Source organism: Colletotrichum chrysophilum (genome assembly GCF_026319265.1).
Source record: "Colletotrichum chrysophilum strain AFK26 chromosome Unknown scaffold_13, whole genome shotgun sequence".
NCBI classification, from domain to species: Eukaryota; Fungi; Ascomycota; class Sordariomycetes; order Glomerellales; family Glomerellaceae; genus Colletotrichum; species Colletotrichum chrysophilum.
Window position 1 is genome coordinate 95,317 of NW_026517300.1, and position 13,462 is coordinate 108,778.

Sequence of the window (13,462 nt, forward strand, 5' to 3'; positions counted from 1 at the left end):
AGCCTTCATTGGCCCGTCAGTAAACATAGCTTCAAACTTTCGCGGATCCCGCGCCGCACACATGCTCAATATGTCTATGCGCCACTTGGTAATTACTGATCTGCGTAACTCGCAAGCTCTGTAGAGTTCACAAGCAATATCCGCTTGCCGATGGGATACAAATGAATTATCCACTTAGTGTGATTGATTTTCCCGATGAGTCGGAACTCTGACAGAGAGTGTAGATTATAAATAAGACGATCATTTCTGGAGTTGCGACCGGTTCATTGAAGTCGTCACCATCACTACATTTAGCCTAAGCACCTGCATCTCCGATCAATCAACATGCGCCTGTCCGCGTCCGTTCTATTTGGTGCGTACGAATCCAGAAGACGCATTTGCACTCGAGTTCTGACGAAAGACTAGGTGCCATGATTGGTTCCTCCATGGCCCAGACATATGTTGGAAACTGTGCTGTCGACACTGCATCTTGGAGCTCGGAAGCAGATCAAAGAGCCTGTTGCCCAGGGAAGGTCTCACAGTACGCTCAAAACTGGGAAGTAAGTCACCAACGCTACGTCGACTTCTCTATCAACCCGAGCTGATTCTTTTGCCTCAAAGTGTTGTATTCCTCAGTCTGCATACACAAGTTACCGCAGCTGCTGTCTCGGCCGTGGCAAGGTGGCGTCCTTGGGTGGTACTCAATGCTCTTGAGTGCATGCATATGCATAGAGTCCTGATAGACACTTTAATGGCAGTGATTCGTAGATCTGTGTTTGAGATGAGTCCTTTAAATTGTTGTGTGATCTTATCATATCTTTAGCTTCGCTTTCAGATAGAGGCGGCCGATGAGAAGTTGTGTCTCGACCAATCAGCAAAATTTCCCTGAAGAGCATCGCCGAGGCTACGAGTGGTGATCTTAGCTGGCATATTGAGCACCGTTCGTGGTCACCTTATGGTAGTGCGAAATGCTCGAATGGACTTGGCGCTCGAGTAAATTGAAACTCTTTTTCATTATGTCGTTACCCATAGGGATTGATCATGCTTGGAAGGGAATCAGTGCCCTACCCCAAACTTTCATAAGGCAGAGATAAATATCTCGTTTTTATGCTATTATTGTCTTGTTTTTAATGGAAATAAGGCTTGTGGTATCAGTCCAACATCCTGATCAACGCCGCCATCGCTATAATTAATCCCGAGCTAACAGGAGAAAGAGCCGAAATGCCAAATCACCGGGTTCCTATTGCGCCAACCAAACCACATGACATCATAACTCGTGAGACCGTCCCGACACCTCATACAGGAGGCAATGAAGATGATGTACTCTGCTCGCTGCGATCTCTCTCAGTCTCCACGACGAAGTTTCCAAAAGCCGACGGCTTCTCCCCAGGGGAGTTGGTCTGGCTAGTTTCCAGTGTTTTGCCAGTGGCAGACTGCGCCACACTCGCTGGCGCGGGCCCAAAGTTGCGGCTGTTCCGGTTGTTCGATGACACAGCCTGTCTGGTGGCGACGACCAGACCCATCCTGGCGAGGAGGGCCTTGAGGGGAGGGAGGCAGAGGCACACCATGGCTGCCGACAATTCGCCCATTGACCATAGCGCGGGTTTTACGTTCCAGTACGTGAAGTCTGCTTGGATGTTGAGGAACTGCAGACGGAAGACAGAGATGGCGACGATGCTACAAGGAAAATTGTCAGATTCTCATTGGCCTAGATTTTCGAAGGGGAATGAGTGAGCTTACAAGAATCCAAGACTAAAGATCCCCAACAGGTACCATTTTTGAGAACGAGGGAGCTGAAGCTTCATCAGGGCTGGCAATGGAAGCAAGAAGATGATGACGTCGGTGATGATGCTGCAAGCTCCGAAGACATAATAGAGAACCTGCTGGGACAGGCACTTCGCAGGAATGCTGTGGTCCCAGAACCCAGCGATGGGTGTGCAAAATGCCAGCGACATGATGACAACAGAGACTCCCCAGGCTGTCACGAGGACCATAGCAGCAATGTAGAATTTCCGCATGTGGCCCGAAGCTAGGACGCGATAGTACTGGAGGAGGAACGCCATCTTAAAAGATAGATGTCCCAGGCCATAGAAAACGACAGAGACCCAAAAGCACTGTTTGAATACTGGTCAGAAAAGTTCGAAAGGTAATGGTAAGGGCTTGCTCACCTTGGTAAACTCGACATACTCGGGCACAGAGACCGTCTGAATGTGCTTTCCAAGGCCGTATCGCGTCACTGTTACTAGTCAGTTGTTTGTTCGGGAACAAGGGTTTGGACAAGACAAACTTGTTGCGATGGCGATTCCGCAGCCTAAAACCGGTATCAGAGAAAATGCTGCGGCCCAGTCGTCCGGCCCAGTTGACTTGACGACATGTATTCGGGTCCATAACCGAAGGACCAGGAAGAAGGTTGAGAGGACGAAACACATCGTCACCACTCCAATAACGGTAGCCGACCTATCCTCCGCCATCTCCTCCGGCGTAAGCTTCGGCAAATCCATGTCGATAAGGAGGCGACACAGAATCTCGCGATGTGTCTGTCTCCTGGGTTGATGTTGCGAAAATTGAAACCTCACACAGGGCCTTCCGGGGGCAGGGGGGGGAAATCGGTGGGGTAAGCGACAGTTTTATAAACCCATCGATTCAAAAGACGAAAAATTTACATGATTAGTTATTCTTGGCGAAAGCGAGAGAAGAAAGACGACCACATTCTCTGGCTTGCCCGGACTGGTTCGCTGGTTGTCAGCAGGGCTGCGCAACTTTGAACGAATGCAGCGCAAGGCGTACAGCAGCAAAGAAAGCAGCTGTCGATCCGTGGGCGATCAGGAATGTGACAAAAATGGGAAATCGAGGATGCTATTTCGCCGGATCGGGACGGGCTAGTGGACTTCCCCGGTGGTCTAGTTCTCCTTAGCCGACCGTGACTGGATCGTGTCATTCCGGACGGTCCCCCAGCTGTGTGGTTGGCGAGGAAGCTTTCGGTGGCGGCGCTCTAGCTCGCGGGACACGGGTTACCGTTTTCACAGATCAGCTCATCGGACAAAAGACGAGAGCAGAGCATTTCCAGCAAAATTTCGATGGGGGCGCTTAGTCGTCGTTCAATTCGGTAAGGACTCGCGCACTAACATGAAGCGCCGTTCTTCGAAGCTGTGCATCGTCACAAGCCAGCTACAGGGCCACAGCAGGACCCTGGGTTTTCTCGTGTGCATTGCCTCAAGAGGCAAGAAGCTGAGCCTTTGTATGGCGCAGATCTTGAGAGACGGTGCGCCGAAGAACCGACAGTTCCACGTGGCTTCGCCCTGATTTCGCCGCATCGGGTTACCACCGGTTCTTCGACGATTCCGAGCTGACTGGTTTGACAGCTGAGGGCGTGTATGGTTCTGTGTGATGACTAACTTGGTTCACGGTCTGGGAACTGCCGAGATGCCCCTCTAGCGTTCTCTAGCTTCGCCGAGGTCAGCGAGGTGACGACTTTGGCATGCCTGGTAGGTGTGATGAAGGGTGATGTCTCAGATATAACGTCAAGTTAATTTTGCGTACGGGCTGTCAATAGTCGTGATGCCCTCATGTTGCCTCCGAAGGTCCGTGTGAGTGATGCTTATCTCGGCTTCATCTGGTATCGGCTCCGACAATGTAGTCGGGTTGGTGCATGTTGAGCCTCCTTGTGTCTCCTGCAGGATTTCTGCACGGCTCCACCACCGATTGGAAGTGGTATTTACGTGCTCTCTGTTGGAAGTGCGTCTGACAGCCAAGACATGCAGGATATCTCAAACGGAAACCACCCCCACAATTTAATCGTCTCACCGATTGCTCGGACTTTCTCTGCAGTTGAGCAAACATCTGCTTCCGGTAAGATGTGCTGGTGAGTTGTTAAATAGTACTCCAAGTCTCTTCACCGCCGGACTCCGGGAAGATGGAGAGACCGGTCTGCTTCAATCCGGGTCGATGGGACAATCGATCTTGTTTGTTGAAGAATCCAAATGACACCATGAGATGACAGCAATATTGCAAGATCTCTTTTCCAAACTGCTCAGCCGCCTTACATCTCTTTTTCAAAGCTACGTCGTTCGTATTCGTATCCAACAGTCTTCTTTGCTTGCTGGACACCAACCAACAGTGGGTCGAGCTTCGTGGAGGCCAGGTTTGCTCCCATAGCATCGGGTTCGTGTACCCGGCACCAACGGAACTACGGATACAGTGATTTATTTCCGCCGCCTCCTTCAGACCCAGTGACTCGATTGTTGCCATTGGGGTGAGTGGACTTGAGAGTGTCCGCATCGAGCATTTAATTTTGATCATTGCGACTCATGAAGTAATGATTGCCTATAAGATGCTGTTGGCATGTCAAGAGCGGTGAGTCTCAAACGTGTTCTCTCCCCGGGCCTCAGCGATCTAGATGACGGAGCTTGATTGCCGGGTCAGGGGTCTGTTGGGACTGCACAATCAACAGGGAGAATTATTAAGAGAAGCAACGTGGTCGCTGGGCCATACTGTTCCATGTACGAGGGAAGTGGGGATCATCCGGGGTTGCAGACACTGATTCCGATATAATTACATGATCTCCTCTCAATAAGAAGTCGTTCAAAATTTCATAGCCTAAGGTCATGGATGTGGTGGACAAATACAAGCAGCCATGATCCATCCGTCACTAACCACTTCCAGCTTGCATGCGCGCGCGAGCCAAATCGTCTCGAAACCCATGTTCATGCCTAATGGTCGATCTGTCAGCTGAAAGCAAACACGCATGTGGAGGTAGCAACGAATACCTGAAGTAAACAGGCTACATAGATACATGCTGTAGTAATCTGCGGGGAGTCCTAGTTGAAGATGTCATCGATCGTCGACGATATCTATGAGGGTCACATTTTGCTTTTTTGTCTTTAATGGCACACATCCCAATATCAGGATAAAAGATCTGGATCAGCCCAAAATCTCGACTCACGATGAATCCATAGCAACAATTGAAAGGGAGGGGAGGAGGGGGCACCAGCAGGGCCAACCATCGCCCAGCACAAACTAGGACCAACACGCTTTCATGATCCCTGCCGTCTGAAAGGCCCAACCGAGGGGTGGCAGCAGCCAACAACGTGGTGGCTCCCAGACTCCCTGTTGGAATCGTCAGGATCCGCTTTCACGCGTTCTTGGTGTAAACGCCGATATCCCGTTCAGCTTTCTGGAAGTTTGCTACATCCCCCCTTTTCTTGTTGGTGCGACATATGCAAGCCGTTCAGAAGTCCCCCGGTCCAGCCTGTCTGCGTCTCCCGCCCTACCGCTCTCGGACCTTTCCAATTTACGGTAACACGAAGCACTTGTCGGAGAGATAGCTGAAGGGAAAAAGGGCTCCCAGAAAGGAACTTCCCTCCTGTTTGCTTACTTCTTTCGTCCCGAATCTGGAACGTCACTTTTGCGGACCGGTTTGAAGGCAGTTCTTCTCTCGACATGAGTACAGGTATCCATTACAAACGCCTGGACTCGTCAAGGCGTGAGATCCGCCTGATTGAGATACAGTCAGCGCGCGATATCAGTGCCCCTATCGAGTGCCGCTTGGTCAACGTCCGCTTGAACGACGATTTGGATTTTATTGCCCTTTCTTCACTCTTTGGAGACTCTTCCGAAACCGACAAGATTCTCGTCAATGGCCAGACCATCACAATTACCGCCCATCTGTCCCTGGCCTTGAAGAACATCCGCGCGGTATTCTTCCCAACCATCTCCCAGCGTTTCCAGCGAACGCCTATTCGGAGACCCCACACCGGCCCGCGCTGGCTGAGGCAGCTTCTCGGACTGCCCACATCTCGTCCTGTGAACGAGACCAACGTCTTGCGGGTCTGGTGTGATTTCCTCTGCATCAATCCGTGCGACGAGTGGGAGAAGCAGAGGCAGACTACCGACATGAGGAACGTCTTCAGATCAGCCGAACTCGTTGTCGGCTGGCTAGGCGACAAGATGGAGCACACAGACGAAGGCATGAACATCTTGGCCGAGATCGAAGATACCATGCCGCCTCACTGGGGAGACCCGGGTGATCGGGAGAAAAGCCCCCAACACTACTCACCGACACACGAATGGGCGACAAAGATCGAGTACCTCTGGAAAGAAGGCCCAAACGGAGAAATCCCATTCATGGCGCCACGCTGGATAGGTGCCACAGACTTCATGATGCGGCCCTATTTCCAGCGTCGCTGGATTGTTGAGGAGCTTGCCTTGGCCCGATTTCCGACCTTCTTGATCGGTGACATCATCGTGCCATGGAAGCAGGTACTTCGACTGAACCGGATGTTGGAAGATTTCAAGTATAAAGAATCCAACACATTCCCTGCGGTATGTTTGTCCCCTACCCGTCAGCCAAACCCCTGCCTGCATAATCTCTTTCTTGTTAATCAGCCCATCTGTTTGCGCATAAAGTACTGACAAGCAACTCAGCATCTCCGCCCACTCGTTGCCGACCTTCCCCTGGAGTCCGCAGCCAGGTTACTCGACGAGTTTGCCAGGAGAGAGGCATTGGAAGAGGCTAAGATCCTCCAGGAACACGCCACCAGCAGCAGAGCGACGTCTTCGAGCAGATCAACTCACTAATGACTACTATGGAAACATCTCGCCAACGATGGATGACGGGGGTTTGGGGAGTTGGGAGGAGGCTCCAAATCAGACGACTTAGAGATAGGGGAATAGCACGTTTGTCTTCTGATATTCTGCGGGGCTTGGTGATCGGATTTCATGGATTTTCGGCGGTTTTTAGCGTTGTGATGAACGAGATACCCTGAAAAGCTTTGTTCTCGTGATCTTTTTCCTTCCTTGCTTCTCTGCTTCGTAGGTGCTTATCAACCAAACGTGATGTGTGTGGACTCTCGGGGTTCGCCTCAGCTTGGGTCACCTTGCAATTGGATGTCGCAATGATCTCACTGGTGAGTGAAACCGTAATGGCGAGGTTCCCACGCGGGATCGACGAATTGCAAATTTGGACATGGGGAAATTCAATTTTCTGTCACATATTGTGGTTCCCTAGTCACTTTACGAGCATACCAGACCAACGGACGCAGGCCAAAAGGGGGCTCGTGACAAGTCTATCATGTACGGGTCTTCCGGAAGAATGAGATTTAACACCGAGGTTCTGGGCGAAGGGCGCGCAAGCTTCGGCTTTCGATTGTTCTCTTCATATTGTTCCCTCGTAACTATCCACGGGGCAATCCCTAGCCTGCCGTATTGGGATGGTTGCATCATGCAGGTTTGCTGCGTTGGTGCCCCTATTGTCCTATCCTGGGTGAAGAGACGGGGTCCCCTGTCCTCGTTGCCCCATTCTTGCAGGGGCTTAAGTGCCGTTTACCAACCGCTCACATCTTTTGTGACCTGACCAACATTGAGAACCAATAGAACTTCACTCACGAGCCCGAAATTCTGGATCCCTGACCGCACTGTGTCAAGGTTGTCGAAGAAGCAAACATCAACAAGCAGGTTGTCTGTTGGAACTTCCCCCCTTCCCCCCCTAAAGCCGCCAGGACCGACCAGTAACGATTGGCTTTTTCTCGTGACCTCGCACTATCGGCAACGCCTTTTGTTGCCCACTTGTTTCTGTGGACTCGTGATAAAATGATGGATAAGATGTCTCTTCTGGTGATGCCCCGATCACAGATAATTTGGTTCAGTCTTCATTGCAATGCATCCCTGATTCAGAATCAATCCTGGATAACCGATGGTGAGCACTGAGTACTGCGATCTTGGTTGTCGCAGCTTCAGGGGTTCATCACTCAGTCGGTATTTTGCTTGCTGAGTCGACAGAATCAAGATGCCTGCTTGCCATGCACTCGGTTCGGACCCTTTTTCGTTCACACCCCCATGGTACAACTCCGTATGGTATTCAAATCCAGAGATTCAGTCCATGGGTCCTGGTTGCTGCATTGGTCAACAGATCCCTGGCCGTACTCAAGTCGTCCTCCAATGAGCAGGCAACAAACTTCAGTAGTCGACAAACTTAATGAGACAGGGAGCTTCGAGCTCGCTGTAAGCCCACTGACTTGGATCAATAGCATCAACAGTGCGAATTTTCACGGTGTATCGGTCAGTCTCGAACACGACCAAGGCTCTGATCATGGATGACGATGGTTGAGATGAGATGGGCAAACAGACATTCAACCGCCGATTCTGCCACGATAACGAATTTGGGTGCGCGTGACGGCCATGGATAAAACGCAGGTCTGCCCGTTTATCGAGTTGGTGAATCTTTGACAATAGAAGACAGACAGTGTTTGCCCTGCCTTGAATCCAGTTTCACCGACTTCTCCGTCACGCTTTCTTGCATTTGTACTGTTTCCTTCCTGCGGGCAGGGCTCGAACGTTGCATCGATGTCTGTTACACCTGACTTCGCCGGCCTTGGGGCTCACGATGCTGCTGCAAGTGCATTTTCCTCTTGGGGAAATATCTTCAATACATTGTGGAGTTCTGGCGGCTCCCACGGCTGGCCACGCGATGAGGACCTTGCAAAGGATCCCAAGAGACTGGCCTCCATATGCGGGCCTATCAACGCCAGAATGATCAAGGAGATGAACTATTCTGGGGCGCCGGTGCTCAAGGCAGAGGCTGTCGAGTCTCTGCTAGAGTACATGTACAGGAGATCAGTTGAGTTTGGTGTTCCTGTGGACACGCCCATCTCCTCCAAAGGATTCCGCTTGGGATACTCCCTAGGACTGGTAAGCTCGCCCCCGACTTCAGATCGCTCTTCAGTGGCGAACGATGTGATTGTTGAGTCGTCACACAGCTTGCCCATCCCCGCCACCCCACGGTGGTCCAGGGATTTGTTGGTCTCTTCACATGGCTCGTTGTACAATACGATGATCTCGTTGGACAGGCAGAGGGGGCAATGGTTGAGGAGGCCATGGCCTTCCAGAAGCGTTTCTTCAGCGGCCAGCGCCAGAAGCACAACCTGCTAGAAGGCCTTGCAACTCTTCTACGGGAGGCCTACGACCACTGGGACCCCGTGTTGGCCAACATGCTTCAACTATCCGCCTTGAAGTTTTTGACCTGCAACCTGTTGGAGCGACACGAAGGCTTCTTAAGCTTTGAAGTTACCAGAGCAGGCGAGAAGTTCCCTGATTTCCTCAGAGACATGTCGGGAATCAACGTTGCATACGCCGTCTTCTGCTACCCTAAAGCGATGTATCCTGACGTTTCACAATGGATCGAGGCCATTCCAGACATGGCCAGAATCATCGATATCGCAAACGACGTCTTTTCGTGGGTCTTACTCGAGCATGTCATTTACAGTAATCATTGGCTAACACAGGCTCTCTGCAGTTTCTACAAAGAAGAGCTCAGCGGCGACACCCGAAACTATATTCACAACCGGGCTCTGACCACGGGAAGGCCACTTCTTCAAATCGTTGAGGAGACCAAGGAGGAGACAATGAGTTGTGCCAGGCGGGTCGCGACCATTCTCAAAGGAAGGGGCACGTATGAAGCATCCTGGAACGAGTGCGTCGCGGGCTACATAGCCATGCACACAACAAACGCACGTTACAGGTTTGCCGAAATGGGTCTCGGGGAGGAGCACCCCCTCGCCCCCTTTGAGCACAGGATCGGTGAGCTGTTTGACCGTATGAAGACGGAGATACGATGAAGTTGCCATGAATTCGAATGAGACAGGACAAGATACCACAGTAGGACTTTTGGGGTTTAGGCTTTTTATTTCTCTCTTCGTCGGTCTGAACTAGTGACTGGGAACAGAACAATTTGTAACTTTGGATTCTTATATAGATCTTCGCCAACAACCAATGACTAGGCTTGCCATTGCAGTAACACATAACAATGCCAACAACGCATGGTCTTTCTGGCATTTGTCCGCCAACATCCTTGGAAGAATTTGTTTCCTGAAAGTTGTGTGAGATCACTTTGATCGGCAGCTTTGCTCCCTGAACCACCCACTGTACATGTCCGGTGCAGTCTTAGTTGTTGGTTACTAGTGGCCTTATCAGTTACGCTAGATAAATGACCCGAGTGTGATCCGGCAGCTCAACTCCTTCAGGCTGACCGCAATTTGGAAATCATAAGCTTGCGGCCACTTGGACGTCTTGAGAATATTCTCCGGCGACTGCACTTGGGACTAATAATAAGTTAGTCAGGCAGGAATGTGTTAAGGCGTTTTCTACGTGCCAACCTACCTTGACACCTTGTCCACCTGCTTCTGGCACCATGCTCCAACAAGTTCACAGGGTTCGGGATGAGTCTACCCTACCCTATGCGAAGTTTCGGGTTGGGCCGTTGCACTCCTCTTTCTTAGAAAAGAGCGAGGGGCGTGTGGGGGCCACAACTTGCAAGCCAACACTAAGTAATGTTACATGTGTTAGGTACCTGAGAGAGAATAGCGTAACGTAGCCAACGCTCGGGCTTTAGATATGATAGAACAAGATGGAAATAATAGAATTTGACGTTCTTGTCAAAGCCTGGTGGGTTATGTGCTGGGATGTCATCGGCCTCCTTTTTTCGATTTATGACGTCGCTTGCTGGTAAATCTTGGCTGTGCTGTCACTCAAGTGTTCATTTTGTTCAGCTTCGATGTGACTCCGAATTGCAAGCCTCTAGAACAAATCATGACCAACAAGCTGAGATAATTTGGGTTTACCCGCAAATGAAGTTGGATGTTCAGCCCGCTTCTAGACTCGAGTCACGGAGTTGTCGGGTGGACCACAGCAAAAACAGCAATATTCTATGACAGGGCATTTGCGCGAAATTAACTAGGCATTCGGGGAATGAATGACAGAACTCTCCCTCATATATGTCTCCATCACTTGCAGCCGTATGGGAGGCGAAAGGGTGCAGCCGCAGGTAGTACCTTGCTGTACGATACCATCAATCGGAAGTGCAAACGAGGAAAAAGAATACATGACAGAATCCGCGGACTGGGGAAACGCGGAGGACTTTGCAGAAAGCGAAGGCTCAGAGCGCGTTAAGTTGTTCCAATATTTGAATGCAGTTGTTGTGCCACAACACTCACCATCAAATAGAACGGGGAGCGCGGAATAATCGCTCCTTTCTGTAAACATACAAATGCAAGTGTTGATAGACTGCTCAAGTCAAATAGGTACCGCTTCTCTTCAAACTTGGTACAATGACTTAACCAATTAGCGCAAGGCGCTGGTCAAGTTTTGATATACTAAGGACTGGACAGCAACGACTTGGCCATTAAGGTGCAAGGAAAATGTATGAGGCCGGTGTTTGTAAAGTTGCGATCACCTTTCTGGGAAGCCCCCCACGGAGAGACATAAATAGTACAAACATCAATGAATTCTTTACCACCAGAACTTTTCTTGCTTCAATACTCAACATCTGGCTTTTCGGGAGTGACGTTTCAGTCGACTTGACTCCGACTTCCATACATTTCACACTTGGCCAACATCAGCAAACGAATAGAACCATGGCCGCTCAAGGCTTACCACACGAGCCGCAAGATTCCGCAGCCAAGGCCTGCGAGACTTTCGAACACCCTTGTTTTCCGAAGCTCTGTGAGGAGAGCTTGGCCGAGAGTTACGCAAGTTCATTGAGATCTTTGGCCGATCACCCTCCTTTCCTGGACTTGACAGTAGGGACATACGACGCTACCGACCTCCAGGATGCCACATGCGCGGGATTTCTATCCGGCGAGCGCTATCCACATCAGTTGATGGCCAAATCTGCATTTCTGAAGTGGTACTCTAAACAGTTTGCGCCAAGAGCCTTTGATGGTCCACCACACATAGATATCCACTTGACAACATCACCGCCATCCGCGCAGAGAAAAATATTTTTCAGAGACAGTTTACGCGAAATCATCAGGATGTTCGATGACTATTTCTTTTTCGGCACATTGACTCGACATCGCCCCTGCTACTTACGCCCCTTGGTCCGTCTCGATGCCGGGAATGATCTTCTAAAAACACATCTCTCACCCGATCGCATTTATTGTGGTGGCATATGCAAAGGTAGCTCCGAGTTTGGGCATCCCTACTCTGAAGTTACTGTATTTGAAGCCCTTCGCGATCACTCGGGACCAATCTATTATGCATCGCTACAGTTCGCAATCAGAACCCTGTTGCATGAGCTGCTACATGCATATATTGACGTGTTCATCTGCACATGCGCCTGTTGCAAAAAAGATATACCAAACACTAGGGGCTTTACTGGACATGGCAAGACATTTCTGAGGATGAACACCTTGATGATGGAGGAGTTGAAGAGTTGGCATCCTGATTTCACGGCCGGGTGGCCCTACGACCTCCACGGGGGGTTCTTCTTCCCGCTTGTAAGCTTCAGGGAGGAGGAGGACGAGTACAGAAAATGGCGTTCGCTACCACATTTCGGACGCTTGAATCCTCTCTTTCATGAGGATTCTCCTGAAAAGCTCGTTCGTATGGAGATCAACGACAGGGGGTGTTTGGTGTCGGTTACATGTACGCATGTATGGTCGAAAACAGAGAGTTCGAAGCCAACTTCAGAGTCAGTTCCAGAGCCAACTCTCGAACCAGCTCCAGAGCCAACGCCTCAACCGACTCCTGAAACAACTCCTAAGTCATCTTCGGGGCCAGATTCAGGCTCAACTTCTCAAGATCTAGTTGCGATTATAGATACTTCCAAGACGTCCAAGGGCTTCCGACTCTTCATTGCGTCCTTATTCAAGCGAGGTCAAGCTCTCGTGACCAAAAGCAAATCTAAACGACACAAGAAAGATAAATGACAAGACGGAAGCGGTTTTCATTTCGAGAATACTTACTCTTACAATAATACATTTTGCGAATTTTTCTCTTTGTTAGGTCCATTATATAGATAGCTGGCTTCAGTTTCAATGGCGGGACCTCGATTGCAGGCCTACGAGCCAGCTCGTTCTATCAGCATTCAAGTTATCATAATTATCTAGATCAAGCCAAATAAAGAAAAGACTCGATCAATCATGAGACAGGCTTTAGTGTGGGTTAAAGCAATCAATGGTATTGTCTCTCAAACGAGGCCAGACGGCCACCCAGCGAGGCCTGGAGGTTTCAAAACTCTTGTCGAGTTCCTCAGTCTTTATGTCGAAGGTTTGACATATTTCTGGGGTGCTTACTTTGACGACAGTTTACTCGACAAGTTCCAGTATATAGCATCGCCCGTAAACCTATTCCAGTTGTTCTATCTCGTCATTAACGACTTGAATTCTCAGACAAAAAGGCGTCATCTCAAACACCAAACACCAAACATTAACATGGAAAACCAAGTGTTCCTACAATTCCATGAATTTCACTGCAAGAGGACTGAAATCTGCCATCTTGTCTCCTTTCCAGAACCTGGCATTCATCAGCAAGCTTATTCTGCCAAGTCGATCCAGCTGCGGCCATTTCTGCCTCTGATACCAGGAACCTACAACGCTACACAACTCGCGTACGAGACGGTCAAGGATTTTGCTGAGGGCCTTGTACATGGTTACCAGAGATCAGCCCGTGACAACTTTCTTACTTACTATATACAGGCGGCGCTGAGAGC

The 13,462-nt window shown here is 50.1% G+C and overlaps 3 protein-coding genes across 3 annotated transcripts; 2 read left to right on the top strand and 1 right to left on the bottom strand.

The window, feature by feature from the left end:
* Window positions 1–1,274: 1,274 nt before the first annotated feature.
* Window positions 1,275–2,042, bottom strand: COL26b_002554 (uncharacterized protein; the record flags this gene model as incomplete). Its single annotated transcript, XM_053175469.1, has 2 exons — window positions 1,275–1,656; window positions 1,720–2,042. The coding sequence occupies 2 exons, from the start codon at window positions 2,040–2,042 to the stop codon at window positions 1,275–1,277; spliced, it is 705 nt and encodes a 234-aa protein (XP_053040473.1).
* Window positions 2,043–5,418: 3,376 nt separating this feature from the next.
* COL26b_002555 (uncharacterized protein) lies at window positions 5,419–6,555 on the top strand (the record flags this gene model as incomplete). The annotated part of the gene is made up of 2 exons (XM_053175470.1): window positions 5,419–6,300; window positions 6,403–6,555. 2 exons carry the CDS (start codon window positions 5,419–5,421, stop codon window positions 6,553–6,555), a joined length of 1,035 nt encoding a protein of 344 aa, XP_053040474.1.
* Window positions 6,556–8,505: 1,950 nt separating this feature from the next.
* COL26b_002556 (uncharacterized protein) lies at window positions 8,506–9,590 on the top strand (the record flags this gene model as incomplete). The annotated part of the gene is made up of 3 exons (XM_053175471.1): window positions 8,506–8,664; window positions 8,766–9,208; window positions 9,269–9,590. 3 exons carry the CDS (start codon window positions 8,506–8,508, stop codon window positions 9,588–9,590), a joined length of 924 nt encoding a protein of 307 aa, XP_053040475.1.
* Window positions 9,591–13,462: the final 3,872 nt, after the last annotated feature.